Source organism: Astyanax mexicanus, chromosome 6 (genome assembly GCF_023375975.1).
Source record: "Astyanax mexicanus isolate ESR-SI-001 chromosome 6, AstMex3_surface, whole genome shotgun sequence".
Taxonomy (NCBI): domain Eukaryota; kingdom Metazoa; phylum Chordata; class Actinopteri; order Characiformes; family Acestrorhamphidae; genus Astyanax; species Astyanax mexicanus.
The window spans coordinates 2,125,850-2,142,083 of record NC_064413.1 but is presented as its reverse complement, the minus strand read 5'-3'; the positions used below and the strand labels follow the sequence as shown (position 1 = coordinate 2,142,083).

At 38.7% G+C, this 16,234-nt stretch overlaps 1 protein-coding gene across 2 annotated transcripts in view; it reads left to right on the top strand.

Moving 5' to 3' along the window:
- LOC103029857 (cingulin) overlaps nt 1–16,234 on the top strand; it is a 41,201-nt gene that overhangs the window by 6,371 nt on the left and 18,596 nt on the right. Inside the window, exons 2-5 of one of the 2 annotated variants that reach the window (XM_022674196.2) lie at nt 10,007–10,291; nt 11,625–12,252; nt 13,761–13,864; nt 14,238–14,307. In XM_022674196.2, coding sequence (XP_022529917.2) covers nt 10,014–10,291; nt 11,625–12,252; nt 13,761–13,864; nt 14,238–14,307 — 1,080 coding nt within the window. In that variant the 5' untranslated portion in view covers nt 10,007–10,013. Of the gene's footprint in view, nt 1–10,006; nt 10,292–11,621; nt 12,253–13,760; nt 13,865–14,237; nt 14,308–16,234 lie in introns of both variants that reach the window. The other variant, XM_022674195.2, reaches the window with a different exon arrangement.

Genomic DNA, 16,234 nt, shown 5'->3' with positions numbered 1-16,234 from the left:
CTTGAGGCCCGAGTCGTAATGGTCTAAATAAGTTCGGTTATTTTATACTAATGTACTGAAGGCTTTATCTTTCACTTGGTTTTCTTTTAAAGGGTGTCAAGCATGAGAAATGAGACATGGCAGCATCTACTGTCTGGTGGAGTCACTTTATAATGTGCCCTTTAGGCTGCGACCGGGTGGGGGAAAAAATGCAGGAAAGGTTATTCTAGGTCTAGTATAGTTTATAGTTTCGTTTTCTCGGCTCACGTCATTTTCTTTCTGTTCAGTGGTTTTGATTTGTGCTGAAAGATGGGTGTTAAATGTAATTACTCTGATTATGAGCAAGAACAACTGGAATTCTTTCTTGACTTTGCAGTCTGACACTTCGCAAGACGAATGCCGGCCATTGGCTCGCGGCATTTGGAAATGTCACTGGATTTTCTCTTGGCAGCTTGTTTACGGATTGGAAACAGATTGGCAACCTGAAGTGCGAAATGTCAGAAATGAGAAATGACAACTGCCTGTGCGCGAATGCCCTCGCTGTGCTTTAAGAGGGACGCAGATAGAAGCTCCGGCATTCACAACATAGCCGGCCTGGTTTTCTGCCCCACTTCACTGTAATAAAGGGACGAGATGGCCTTCAAAACCCCTTCGCCACTTACTCCCCCACCGCCAGCCTCTATTCAGCGAGAGAGCTGTGTGTGAGAGCTGTGTGTGAGAGCTGTGTGTGAGAGCTGTGTGTGAGAGCTGTGTGTGAGAGCTGTGTGTGAGAGCTGTGTGTGAGAGCTGTGTGTGAGAGCTGTGTGTGAATGCTGCCTCTGTGCTCTGACACACTGACATGGAAACCATGGATGAAATGAACTAGTTTAGACCATGACCGAGATTTGGCTGTCATCTTTTGACCAGTTTATGATTCGTCATTCAATTCGACCCATTGTTCCTCTGAGAATGGACTCGTATTGTGTCACGGTCTGATTAAAGAAGCAATGTGTTAATGCGAAATAAAATTAAATCCATGTGCCAATATTTTAAGGCTGTGGCAGAGCTGCATTAGCATAGGATCCCTTTTGTTTTTGGTCTTTGTGTGAGAAGCCCAAGCTTCTCTGCTTACTACTGTTTTGGGCAAACAGGAGAGTGTAGCTTTTAAAGTTCCACAGTTGACTTACGCCATGTTGAGCATTTTAGACCACTTCTGTTCATATTATAGAATGATTGATTGTGGTTTGAAAACTGTCATCTAGAAAGCATTAAAAAAAGAGATTTTCTTAAAGGAGAACTCTGGTGTGAAATGTACTCTGGTTGTGTTAAAATGTGATAAAAAAAGGTACTTGGCTTTAAAGAATTGCCCTCCTCCGCTCTCCCACAGCTTTCTGAGATCCAGTATTTTGTGCACTTTTCCCAAACAGGAAAATACTCTGTATTTTAAGCTATTGTGTAACCAAAGATAAATTCTTAACATGTGCAAACACACTTGGCCAGAAAGGTCTGAATGAGAAGTATGCATTTATTTACAGTGAGTACTCACTGATATTAACACAAGACAGACTGAAGTTGAGAGCAAATACTGCTCTGTGGAAGTGAGGTATCCAATCGCAGAAAAACAAATAAATGGGACATTTATTCAGGCATTTTAAAAGGTACTAAACAGGGCTCAGGTTTCAGTGCACTTCATCGTAAAGAAAAAAAATTAAGAACTTAATGAGATCACTCCACAGTGCTCGGTTGGGCTGTTCTTTAACAACCTGTAGCATCAAACTGCATTCCTACAGTGCTGAAGTGTTTCTCTCGCTCCAGAAAACTCTTACTTCAATTGAAAAAAAAAAACAGGAGGAGCAGTGAGTTTTTATAGGTTTTCTCGGTCACATGACATCGCGTTCAGTAGCTCCTCCATTTCCACTCGCTGTTTTGTTTATATGGTTTATATGGAAACGCCCAAGCTCCCAAAGTGTAATTACTCAACGAGACGAAACTCAGAGATGTGCGTCCTGACGGGACAAAAATTACAGGAGGACCCCCGTAAATGAAAAAATTACCTCAGGACCCCCAGGGATAATTTGGGCATCTCTAGTTAAAAGTTGATTTGGACGTGTAGGAGTTGAAACGGAGGAGAAACTGAAGCCAGGTCTCTCAGAGGAAGGTTCATTCCTGGGTTTGAGGACGGTACTCCCCTACAGCTCCTCTGACTCATTCACTTCAACAACCGAGAGGCTGATTATTGAGCATCTCCTGCTGGATGGTCACATGAGAAGCTTTCACGAGCTCTTTACCCATGCTGGCAGGCGGCCATGCTGTTCTGATTTATCAAGAGCTTTATTGGACTGGACTGCGTCTCTCCCTCCCTCCACTCTTCAGCAGCTCACAGTGCCAGAAGTAGAGGGGGAGTGGAGGGAGTGGAGGGGGGTGGGGGAGGGTTTGTGCACAGTAGAGCTGCAACTAATGATTATTTTGGTAGTCGAATAATCTGACGATTATTTTTCAGATTAGTCGATTATTTCAGCGATTATTTCCGCCATGTCCTTGATCACTAAAAAAGATAGAAAACAGCTGAGCATGAGAATGAGATTTAAAAGGCATTTCAATGTCTAGATGTTATTTAAACATGGAAATTACAAGTATTTCGTGATTTAAATGTGTATTCTGTTGAGCTGGGCACTTTTGGAGACACAGACTCCAAAAGTTGAGTGTAAAAATGAACAATTAGTCGACTAATATCGACTAATCTTTGCAGCCCTACTGTACAGTAGGTTTGAGTATTAGCATCAGTGAACAGTAGAGGAGGTGCAGTGGATTATTGGTGAATGGCTGGTTATGAGATAAAGAGAAAGCAGAGAAACGAGAGGAGAAATAAAGGTGTGTCTTCTGGTTTGAGTGTGTGTGTGTGTTTGGAACAAGGAGGGGCGTGTCTGTTGAAAGAGCAGGTGATTGCCCTGTTTATCTCCACAGTGGACTTTGATAAGGCCAGCAGGCCTGCCCTTTTCATTGGTAGGAGTTTCTAGTCTCTCCTAACCTGTATATATTTGAGTCATTCTTGTCAGGTGAAACAACCGACTCCATTATGACACTCTGTTGAAAGTGTGGAATTACATTAACTTCAGCAGTGCTATTCTAGTAATAAACCTACCTCAGCAGTGCCATTTCAGTCAAGTTAGCTTAGCAATGCTGCTTTAGTCATAGGCATTGTAATCTCAGCAGTATTGTAATCATAAATTTACCTCATCAGTGCTATTTTAGTCATAAATTTACCTCAGCAGTGTTATTCTAATCATACGTTTACCTCAGCAGTGCTATTCTAATCATACATTTACCTTAGCAGTGCTATGTCTAATCTCACATTTACCTCAGCAGTGTTTTCTGTCATAAAGTTGGCTTAGCAGTGCTGTTTTAGTCATAAAGGTATCTTGGCAGTGCTATTCTAACCATAATTTACTTCAGCAGTGCTATTTTAGTCATAAAGTTAGCTCAGCAGTGCTATTTTAGTCAAATATGTACCTCAGCAGTACTATTTCTGTCATAAAGCTAGCTCAGCAGTGCTATTTCATTTATAAGGTTAGCTCAGCAGTGCTATGTTTTATCATAAATTTACTGCAGCAGTGCTATTGTAATCATAAAGTTAGTTCAGCAGTGTTATTCTGATAATAAATTTACCTCAGAAGTGTTATTACAGTCATAAAGTTAGCTTGGCAGTGCTGTTTTGGTCATTAAATAGCAAGTGCTATTCTAATAAAAAGAAATATGTCAGCAGTGCTATTTTATCATAATGGTAGTTACTCAGCAATGCTATTTTATTTAAAAATTTACCTCAGCAGTGCTATTTTGCAAGTTTTGTGTTGAGAGTTGAATGTTGAAAACTGAGAAATTGTTCTTCTTAACTGTTTAATATTATTGGCTATGACAATTCTGAATGTAAAGTTGCATATGCCTGTTCTCTATTCTTTAGGATTCACTTCAGTCAGTAAAAAGCTGCAAACAGTGTCTTTATTCTTTTCAGAGCTGTCACTGACCACATTCCTACTAAATGATCCCAAACGCAGAGCTGTCACATCGTCTCTAAACCCGCCAATCCAGTCAAAAGCTAATCCACCCTGCTGTCTAGACGTCATGCTGCTGTGGGAATACACTCTGTCACTGCCACACCCTTCACATTGTGACATAACCACTTTCTGACGCATATTAACTCTTTCAGTCATTCTGACGGCTGCTGGATTCCTCCTGAAACTGCCTGTGGATTTTTTTATTTTTTATTACATAAAACACTACAATAGGAGCTGCAGCTAACGGCTGTTTCTGTAATTGTTTAATTGGCTCATTGTGATTTTGATGATTGGCTTTAATTGAACTGTACAACAGATATTTGCTGCTATTACTTTAATACTGTTATTACTTGCATTTCTATTTAAATAAGACAGAGTAGAATAAGCAGTAGTAGAATTGCAGCGTGCTCGGTTCTGATACATCAGCTCACAGACGCAGCCTTGTGCTGATCCACATCACCCTAGGAGTGATGAGGGGAAAGAAAGAGCGATATCTACTGTACTGTACCCACCCAAAGAGAGTAAGGACAATTGTGCTCTTTCAGGGCTCTGGCAGCTGATGACAAGCTGCATGACCGGGATTCAAACCAGCAATAAGCCTCTGATCATAGTGGCAGGGCTTTAGACTGCTGGACCATTTGACTCCCCCATGTGCACAGTTTTTAATCACTCAATTTGGTAGGTAGTACTGGTAGTACTGAACACAGAATTGACTGATCTTCCAAGCTTTTTCAGAATCATTATTTTGCACAAAAAGCATGGAAAACGTTTGTTTTTTGAGTTTATTAAGATAAGATTAGCAGTGTGACACATAAGAAAAGACAAATAGGTGATGATGTAAAGTTGCATATATAGTGGTATAAGTATACATACAAATTGTTTAATAGCAGAAGAAAATAAAATAAAGACGTAATTACACAAAAAATTTTTTTATTGAAATACAGTGTAAAACAATGTCTTGTAAAAACAATATTAGGGAATCGGACTATTCAGATGAACTATATTGTGTTTTAAATTTGATTTCGAGTCAGCTAAATGCAGATATATTCTCACAACAATGCTCCAAAATCTAGAAAAGGCTTTATTTGAATGTCATTATAATATTAATGCCATTTAATGGTCTTAAAATGGCAGCAATATCTTTTATTGCAATAATTTCTGGGTCAACGTTTTATTCGCAAAAAATTGTTATCGTGACCGGCCTACTCCTAATAAATGAAAATAATATTTTTAAATAGGAAGAAATTATTACTGAGCAGGTGTCTTTATACTTTTGTCTGTGTAGTGTAACTTTACATGGAATGTGTGTTTAAGAGTCTCTGTGTTGTGTGTGTGTGTGTGTGTGTGTGTGCGCGCGCGCACGCTCTGGTTAATGAGTAATAAAGGAGAAGTTTAAAGGCTGTATTTTGACGTTGGTAAATGTTGTAGAAGTTGGTGGAAGAGCTGTAGAGCTATAAATCTGAAGCTTTACAGAAATAGAAATGCTGAACCTTCGAGGCATATCTCACCCTGTGGTTCTGTAAGATTATAAACATGCAATTAAACCGGATTTTCCTGATTTTAAACAGTATTTTTGGCCCATTCGTCTTATCAGTGGTGGTAGGCCTGTCAAGATAACTATTATTTTGTATGTTTTATTATCCCAGTAATAATTGCAATAGACAATATTATTGTTATTATAAGATCATAATATGCCATTGATATCAATTAATCAATCAGTCAATCAATCAAAGAACCTTTATTTCCACTCTGTAATACATTGAGAGTGAAGAAGAAATAAAATAATTTAGAATGAAAGGATATTAACAATTAGATGAATAATTAGAATAATAAAATATAAACATAATTAAATAAATAAAGGACTAAAATAACACCAAAATTATAAAAAGGGTAAGTGATGAAACGAAAATAAATAATAATAATAATAATAATAAAAATAAGTTAAAAATTATAAAAAATAAAAGGACGAAATAAAAAAATGATAATCATAATAATATAATAGAATGACGATATAATGACACCAATTTAAAAAGCAATTAGATTGTAATTATACGAATTATAAAAATATTTTTTAAATGTCCCAATTAAAGGAAAAAAAATATTTTCAGTTCTTCAGTAACGATTTATTAGCAAATATTGGAAAGTCATGTCATTTTCTAAATTACATTGATGATATTTATGGATTTAAAGATGTTTTTTTTTGTACGTGTATTTGCTGTTGAGATTTTTTTTTGGCCATAATTGTTAGCATCTACTATTTTAACTGAAGTTGCAAATTTTAGATATCAGACAAAGCAGAACCTGATAAAATGAATCTGTTGCATGAATAAAACATATTACTCAGTTTTGATGCTTGTAGTTTGGAATAAAGACCTGCTGCTATACCATTGCTATCTTTGTAAGGATAATGTTATGGTGCCTCTGGGTAAAGAGCATTTCTTGGAATGACCTCTCTTTGCTCTGTTGTTGGCTACACAAACTCCTGTATGTAACAGGGCACTTGCATGGGTAATCTCAGTCTGGAACACTAAATATGGGCACTGCTCTATACTATAGGCCTGTGGTTGGCAATAGTTTTGGCTTTTGCAGGTCAAAGACATGTTCATTTTGTGTTTTTTTCTGCTTTTAGAATGAAACAGTGAGAAACTGAGCCATATTATTTAGTTGTATTTGTCCAAAATGCTCATCTCTACTACACTAGTGGTGGTGAAAATGACCCAGCTATGATTAAGCAGCCTTACTGAAGCTCAGTGATTACCTGTTCATTACCTGTTTCCATGGCTACATATTGTGTGCTATGCCTGGAAGCCCAGGGTGTGGAAATGGGACTGTGGGGATGTCATTGGAAAGATTTAAAGGCCACAATCCAAACAGATTTCCTTACATGCTGAACAGTTCCAATAAGAAAATACTGGCTGAAGCTCTGCCGACGAGAGCTGTCTGTGTTTTCTAAATATCTGAGGATACATCTTGATTATGTTATGAGTTGCTACAGAAAATCTCATCTTTAATGGTCCTACAATTTAATATGGTATAAAAGAGTTAATCAGTTCTCTGTTAAGTTCTCTTTTTGGGGTGGGACAGACCAATGGGTGAATATAATAAAAAAGGATTAAACAAACCATACATTATTAAATTAATATCTAATATCTAAAATAAATATTGTTATCAGTAAACATTTAAATGTTAGTATTATATGTATTTCCAATCACAGTACATGTTTTAAAGGTCTAAAGAATCGCTTAGTCAGATTGTACGGTATATAAATAATGTCGGCTGCTACATATTTCTGTTCAGTAAACAGCACAGCCACAGTAAACTGAGAGTGTTTACTTTGCCGTCAGGTTTTTTTTGCCTTTGTATGAGACATAGTCCGAGACAAAAGAGAAATAATCTGGGTATTAATGGGAATTATGGACCATGTGACTTGGTTCCGGCAGTGTTTCTGAGTCTTAGAGAACTGGAAGTCCTGTGTTTTGCTGTGTTGGCATCATGCTGGTCAGTTGTTTTGATAAAGAGCTGAAGGTGAGGTGAGGCTTTTATTTTATTTATTTATTTATTTTTTAGTTTGGTCTGATTTTATTTTATTTTATTTTATTTTATTTATTTTTTGACCAAATCCGATATTTAGTTTAGGCTGTTCACAATTTTTTTTTAACATGACCCATATCTGACATCTGTCTGAAAAGTGAATGCTATATATAATATCTATATTTTTTTAGCTGAAATGTGGGAAAGAAAGAAAACGCATTGAGAAGCAATGAGAAGAAGTGTGTCCAAACTTTTGACTGATATTGCACATTACGTTTTTCCTGTCTCGAAGTAAAATATGACCATGCTGCAGACTCTAAACTGCTATGGTTTCTTTTAAAAACGCTTCTCACTCCTCACAGACTTCAGACCAAATGTCCTTCAGTGATACCCAGAGACATCAGAGGGTGATCTCGAGCACAGCGGTAAAAACAAAGGATCAGAACTGGATAAAGGCTTGTTTTAAAGAGCCAATGCCTAATCCATTTAAATATGCCTGAATAGGCCCAGATCCTAATCCACTGGATTGGATAAGGATATTGCACGAGAAATAGGACAATAATTGGATAAAATGCTTGTGAGAATTGTTTATTTTTTATATAGTATCAGTTGTACAAATATATTTAAAGTGTTTGAACATAAGTGTGCAATTTCTTCTTTAGTCTACTTAAAGCTCTTTTAGAAGTTAATATATGGCTGTGTTCACGTGTCTGTTTGTGTTGTTTTGTGTGTAAGTGTTTGTATGTGTCTGTGTCTGTTTGTGTGTGTGTTTTGTATTTGTTTTTTTGTGTGTCTGTGTTTGTGTGTGTTTGTATTTGTGTTTTTTTGTGTCTGTGTGTTTGTGTTTATATATATTTTTTTGTGTCTGTGTGTGTTTGTGTTTATGTTTGTGTTTTTTTGTGTCTGTGTGTGTCTGTGTGTGTATTAGTTTTTTTTGTGTCTGTGTGTGTTTGTGTGTGTGTTTGTGTGTGTGTTTGTGTGTGTGTTTGTGTGTGTGTTTGTGTGTGTGTGTTTGTGTGTGTGTTTGTGTGTGTGTTTGTGTGTGTGTTTGTGTGTGTGTTTGTGTGTGTGTTTGTGTGTGTGTTTGTGTGTGTGTTTCTGTGTGTGTGTTTCTGTGTGTGTGTTTGTGTGTGTAATTCTGTGTGTGTTTCTGTGTGTGTTTCTGTGTGTGTGTTTCTGTGTGTGTGTTTCTGTGTGTGTGTTTCTGTGTGTGTGTTTGTGTTTGTGTGTGTGTGTTTGTGTGTGTGTGTTTGTGTGTGTGTGTTTGTGTGTGTGTAATTCTGTGTGTGTGTTTGTTTGTGTGTGTTTGTTTGTGTGTGTTTGTGTGTGTGTTTGTGTGTGTGTTTGTGTTTGTGTGTGTGTTTGTGTGTGTGTGTTTGTGTGTGTGTGTTTGTGTGTGTGTTTGTGTGTGTGTTTGTGTGTGTGTAATTCTGTGTGTGTGTAATTCTGTGTGTGTAATTCTGTGTGTGTAATTCTGTGTGTGTGTTTCTGTGTGTGTGTTTCTGTGTGTGTGTTTCTGTGTGTGTGTTTCTGTGTGTGTGTTTGTGTGTGTGTGTTTGTGTGTGTGTTTGTGTTTCTGTGTGTGTGTTTCTGTGTGTGTGTTTCTGTGTGTGTGTTTCTGTGTGTGTGTTTGTGTGTGTGTAATTCTGTGTGTGTGTTTGTTTGTGTGTGTTTGTTTGTGTGTGTTTGTGTGTGTGTTTGTGTGTGTGTTTGTGTTTGTGTGTGTGTTTGTGTGTGTGTGTTTGTGTGTGTGTGTTTGTGTGTGTGTTTGTGTGTGTGTTTGTGTGTGTGTAATTCTGTGTGTGTGTAATTCTGTGTGTGTAATTCTGTGTGTGTAATTCTGTGTGTGTGTTTCTGTGTGTGTGTTTCTGTGTGTGTGTTTCTGTGTGTGTGTTTCTGTGTGTGTGTTTGTGTGTGTGTGTTTGTGTGTGTGTGTTTGTGTGTGTGTGTTTCTGTGTGTGTGTTTGTGTGTGTGTTTGTGTGTGTGTAATTCTGTGTGTGTGTTTGTGTGTGTGTAATTCTGTGTGTGTAATTCTGTGTGTGTGTTTGTGTTTGTGTGTGTGTTTGTGTGTGTGTGTGTTTCTGTGTGTGTGTGTTTCTGTGTGTGTGTGTTTCTGTGTGTGTGTGTTTCTGTGTGTGTGTGTTTGTGTTTGTGTGTGTGTTTGTGTGTGTGTGTGTTTCTGTGTGTGTGTGTTTCTGTGTGTGTGTGTTTCTGTGTGTGTGTGTTTCTGTGTGTGTGTGTTTCTGTGTGTGTGTTTCTGTGTGTGTGTTTCTGTGTGTGTGTTTCTGTGTGTGTGTTTCTGTGTGTGTGTTTCTGTGTGTGTGTTTGTATTTGTGGTTTTTTTGTGTCTGTGTGTGTATTTGGTTTTATTTTGTACGATAGTAATCGTTACTAAATTACTTGATTGAAGTGCCAATAAAACCCCAACAACCAATCAACTCTTCATCTTTTCCTCTCTCCTCAGCTGCAGCATGTCTGCATCCACATCAGGCAGAAAGACTCCGGTGGATTACGGGGTTCAGATCCGCTTTATAAAAGACCTGCACGATACCGGAGGGGGTCACGGGGGTCAGTCCCGTCGCGAGGGGTCCAGCAAGTCCCCGTCCCGCTACGGCGTGGCCGTCAGGGTGCAGGGCATCGCGGGACAGCCCTACGTAGTGCTGAATGAGGGCGAGAAAGGAGACTCGTACGGCGTGCAGCTCAGAACTCAACCACGAGACGCTTCTTTATCTTACAACAGCTTACCCAGGTAATGCACGATTGTCATAGTATTAAAAATTACCCCATCCTGTTTCTAAAAGCTGAATAAAGTCCAGCTGTGTGTAATTTAGTCTCAGTATAAATACAGCTGTTCTGTGAAAGCCTCCGCAGTTTGTTAGAAAACACTAGTGAACAAACACAATCATGAAGACCAAGAAGGAACTCACCAGACAGATCAGAGATAAAAATGTGGAGAAAAACTTTAAAGCAGGTTTAGGTTTAAAAAAAAAAAACATATCCCAAGCAGCACTATTCCAAAAAAATCCATCATCCAAAAAACAATAAACCTGACAAAGTATTCTGCAACTGTTTATACAAACCTACCAAGACATGGCCATATGTCACCCAAACTGACCAATCCAGCAAGTAGAGAAGCACTGCTTAGAGAAGCAGCCAAGAGACCCATGATCACTCTGGAGGAGCTGCAGAGATCCACAGCTCAGGTGGATCAGGAGAATCTGCCCACAGGACAAATATAAGTTGTGCACTCCACAAATCTGGCCTTTATGGAAGAGTGGGAAAAAGAAAACTGTTGTTGGAAAAAAAAAGACATAAGTGCAGTTTTTTGCAGGGACACAGCAACTGTGAAAAAAGGTGCTGCTGTGGTCTGCCGGGCCTTTTGTTTACACTCTATAACTGTTAATAAAGTCAGATTTCTTCATATATTCTTACTGAAGCATCAAAACTTTTAATGCACACATGTGGAGTTTTATACTTAACAAAAAAAAGGTGAAATAAATAAAATATATATATATATATATCTAGTTTCTTCAAAATATCCCCCCTTTGCTCTGATTACTACTTTGCACACTCTTGGCATCATTCTCTCAATGAGCTTCTTTAAGAGGTGGCCACCTGAAATGAAAAGTTCTCCAACAGTCTTGAGGGAAGGAAGGAGTTCCCAGAGGTGTTTATTAGCACTTGTTGCTCCTTTGTCTTCTTCACTCTGTGCTCCAGCTCACCCCAAACCTGGATCTGGATTGGGTTCAGGTCCGGTGACTGTGGAGGTTCAGCTCATTTTTTATTAAGTACATAAAACTCCACATGTGTTCATTCATAGTTTTGATGGTTCAGTGACAATCTATAATGTAGATAGTCATGAAAATAAAGAAAACACATTGAAAAAGAGAAGGTGTGTCCAAACTTTTGGGCTGTACTGTACGTTTTTTATCATACCGCTCAGCACTAGTTTAAGGGGTATGAATACTACTGCAGGCCACTGTATTTAAAGGTTTTGATGGTGCGAAATTAGTAAGATTTTAGTAAGATCTCTGTTTAAGTCGTATTTTTCTTTCTCTTTTTTTTGTCTTACTGTTCAGAAGGAGGGATGACGGGTCAGCGCCGGGTCAGTACCTCTCCTCCACGGATGACAGTCCCCTGCGCCGGGCTCAGTCTCACGGCTCTCTGCTGGACCGAGACGGCAGCGACGACTTTGGCCGCGACGCCAGACGTCCTCCTGGAGACGGACGCTCCGGCAGCTACGGAAACCTGGACGCTGGGATCGGCCTGGGTTCTGAGAGGGAGAGGGCGAGGGGAGGGATGGAGCGGAACCAGTGGGGGGGTTCCCACCAGACCGGACTCAACGGTTCAGTGGAGAGAGAGACCCTGAGAGGGGGAAATGTGCAATACGCTGGTAGAACTGGTTCTAACCAGCAGTCACACTTCAGCAGACCCAGCAACAGCTCTTCAGGACCCGCTGGGAGTGTTGGGAGTGTTGGAAGCTCCTCCAGGGGGAGCTCTCCTGCTCTGGATGCAGCAACACGACCAAACACCGCCTCATCCACCCTCTCTTCTGCTCCATCCATGACTCTGAATACCTACTCCTCTCCTCCATCCTCCTCACCTGCTTCAGCGTACAGCAGCCTGGGCCGGACCACCGCATCCGTCGCCAAGGTCATGGCCGTCCCTTCCACCGGCGTGGCCAATGATTGGTCAGCAGTGGATGCACACGTGAGTGTTGATTGGCCAAAAACTGTGTGATGCTATGTAGACTTTTTGTTAGATTAATTCCCTTGCTTAGCTCGGCAAACTAGCAAGTTATTTAACTTTTTTATTTACATTTTCCCCCAAGCATTCCCAAATACAGCGCTTTTAGCCGAAGCTCCCAACTATTAAGCTTACAATAGCTAGTGATAGGGGCATAGTGTGTGAGTAACTCCTGTGCTGTGTGTACACGAGGTCTGCGCATGATATAAACGCATGGGCTTAAAAACAGTGTTTCAAATCATTGATTTACTCAATGAGTCGACTCATCAAACATATACAGCTCTGGACAAAAAAATAAGAAATCACTTAAAATGATGAGTTTCTTTGATTTTACCAAATTGAAATCCTCTGGAATATAATCAAGAGGAAGATGGATGATCACAAACCATCAAACCACCAAACTGAACTGGAGTGTCATGAAGTTATCCAAAAGCAGTGTGTAAGACTGGTGGAGGAGAACATGATGCCTAGATGCATGAAAACCAACCAGGGTTATTTCATCAAATATTGATTATTTCTGAACTCTTAAAACTTTATGAATATGAACTTTTGTTTTCTTTGCATTATTTAAGGTCTGAAAGTTCTGCATTTTTTTTTTTATTTCAGTCTTTTCTCATTTTCTGTAAATAAATGCTCTGAATGACAATATTTTTATTAGAGAGAACTGTTGTTATTTATACAATAAAACAACAGTGTAGATTATTTTTCTTTTTATACAGGTAAACCTAGTTTTTAACCATTTATTAGTTATTTGTAGTTTGATTTTTGGTAGGGAGGACAAAATTTTATTAAAATCAGATTTTCGATTTTTTGTGAATTTTTAAAAAAAAAAAATTAGGCCATAATTGCCCAGCACTAAATTAAAGTACATGTAAGAAACACAATTTAGCATTTTCCATACTGTTCCAATTTGTATTTTGTTTGTTTGTTTTTTTTTGTTTGTTGCATTTCCCAATTGTTAAAATCGTCCCTTTTACCTTGTGTCTGTGCCTCATTAGTGAGTAGCAGTGTACTGAATGTGAATGGGATGTAACTGTATCTGATTTAGCGTAAGCTGATCTATCAGGCCGTGCAGATATTACAGTAGGCATGAACCAGAGTAAGCGTGATTCAGCTTTAATGCAGTGTTGTGGTGTCTGCAGACTGAGCTCTTCATTGAATTACAGTGTGGACTATTGGGCTACTACTAAAAACACAGTGAACTTTCAGTACTGTTATTCTGCATTGTTCTGTATTGAAAGAAAATAACAATGCATGTAATGCATGTTAGGAAATAGCATTGTTTAACATTACTGTGAGTATATTTTGACTCTAAACTTGATTTACTTTTCTATTAGTGCACTCTTGTATTTTTTTGTGTTGTGCAGAAATGTTTAGTGAAATTCCTCCTGAATTATTTATTGTTGCGTTGTCTGGGTCTGTGTGCAGTTGAGTCTTATGTTGCATTTGTATTCTCTAATTTCCCACTTCAGGTTACTCCTGATCTTCTGATGGATCAGGGTCAGAGCTCGGGGTCGGAGATCACCAGCGAGGAGGATCAGATCCAGCAGATGATCTACAGTGTGCTACGACAGGGGTGATTTTACCATTCTTATATCCAGAGTACCCATCTCTGGTCCTGCTAAAGTCTATGTTCTGGGATCAGTATAACCTAAAAACCCACACTTTTATAGAATAGGCACTTCTTTAGAAAGTGTTACGGCAACAAATTCAAAATTGATGAGTATTATATATAATAATGTAATATAATAATATAATAAAAAATATATAATATACATAATATAATAATATTATAACGTTACATATCATGTCTTTGTAGTGAATTCAATTGAATATAGGTTTAAAAGGATTGTCAAATCATTGTATTGTAGTCCCGGCTGATCGATTATATTTATGGTAAGGTTATATAAATATATATTTTTTTTCTCTTCTCTTTTTTTCACATTTAGGAGTAGCGAGAGCGATGCTGCCCTTAAACGCAGAGTGCGCACCATCTGTGACAAGATCCAAGCACTTAAGGTAGTCTCACACACATACACACACACACACACCCACACAAATACGCACTGATACACACTGACTTCACTGTACACCCTGTAACATTTAAACTTAAATCACTCCAGATATCTTGTCCCTCTACACATCGAATATAATACATGCCATGAGAGTGTATGCTATATACAGTGCTAAAATATGTGAAAATGTATAACCAGAAAGCTGGCCCTGTGTGAATTAACTATGATAAACCACATTTTTTTGGAAAACTGGGTTAAATAGTTATTTTTTATTTTTATAAAGCAATAAATAATACAAATTCATACATTTTATTTCCCCACACCTGCAGTTAATTGACTTGGTATCAGCAGGTGCTTTATGATATAGATGTGACTGAAATCACAACCAAAATTGACACTTTTCTAGTGCTGCTGGTGGACTTTCAGCGGTGGTTAAACATTCTCTGCACCATTTTTGCTGTTTTATGTGAAAAGTGATTTAATATTTATAGTGGTGTTGTGCTAAAAGTGCTGAAAGATGCACTCTTAAGAGGAGTATCCTGTTAGTGTTAAAAGTCTTTATTATTCTCTTTCCTCCATGGGTTCCGTTAGTCTTACACGTTCTACAGTTGTGAATGCCAGGCTGCCCAAGCCATCTGAACAGAAACCCCAACAGAAACCCCCACACAGTGAATGTGATGTAATCAGCTCATGGACAGGCTAAAGTAGGGACATTTTAGCACATCGCAATTGCATGCAATTGCACCAACACCGATATATAGCTGATCGATCTTTCCATCTCTAGTTTCAGGTATCAGGACTTTGTATCGGCAGGTACTAGAGCATTAAGTTTTGGGATTGTATTGGCAGTCGGGTTGCACGATATACCGATACTAAAAAAGTATCTTGATACTTGGTAAAAGATAATAAAAGGCATTTTCTACAGTCCTAGATGTATTGTGACGACACTACTTGGCAGATACTTCAGGATTAGGTATTGGAACTGGAGATACTTGACTTTTGGTGACTTTCTAGGCCAGTTATTGGGAAAAATGGGATTATCTGTGCATAATCAGGTTTAATTATTGAGTGTTCAATCACAATAGTATAAAGACTTTTCTAGAAGAATAATGAAGCATAACAGTCAGTTTGTACCTCCCTCTAGCTGAGTTGGCATCAAACCGAGTTCACATGCGGGCAGCGCTGAAATGGGCATTGCATTAAGGGCTGCTGGCACCTTTCCCTGCACTATAATGAATTGGCAGCACATCCGACAGCAGTTATAACAGCTGAGCCCGATTTAGAGTGAGTGCAGCTTGGAACGAGTCCTATCCACAGCGCACATACCTAAATACACACACACACACACACCCCAAAACTAAATTATACACTGTTTAGTCTTTTAAGTAAAAGATATATTTTCAAATCTTCATATACCTTTTTCTGCTCTTAGAGAAAATGCTGTGCTACAAACACACACACAGCAGCAGAGTAGTGGTGTTGTGCTGAATGGGCTGAAAGTTGCACTCTCAAGAGGAATACCCAGTTAGTGCTGAAAGTCTTTATTATTCTTTTTCTTCCATGGGATGCGTTAGTCTTACACATTCTACAGTTGTGAATGCCAGACTGCTCAAGTCCTAACCACAGCGCACATACCTAAATACGAACACACACAACCAAAATCTAAATTATACACAGCTTAGTCTTTTTAGTAAAAGACATATATTCAAATCTTCATTTAAAACATTGCTGTGCTACAACTCGCTGCACAAACACGCACAGCAGCAGAGTAATGGTCGAGTTTGGTCATTAATCTGTGCACTGAAGTGAAGAGGTGATTGTAGTGAAGTGCAGGCCGAGCTCTCTGTCAGAATAAAGCAGGGGGCTGCTTAAGCACAGTGTGATTAAACGGTGATCGAGAGAGCTTCTGAATAGCTGATGGATGAACTTGG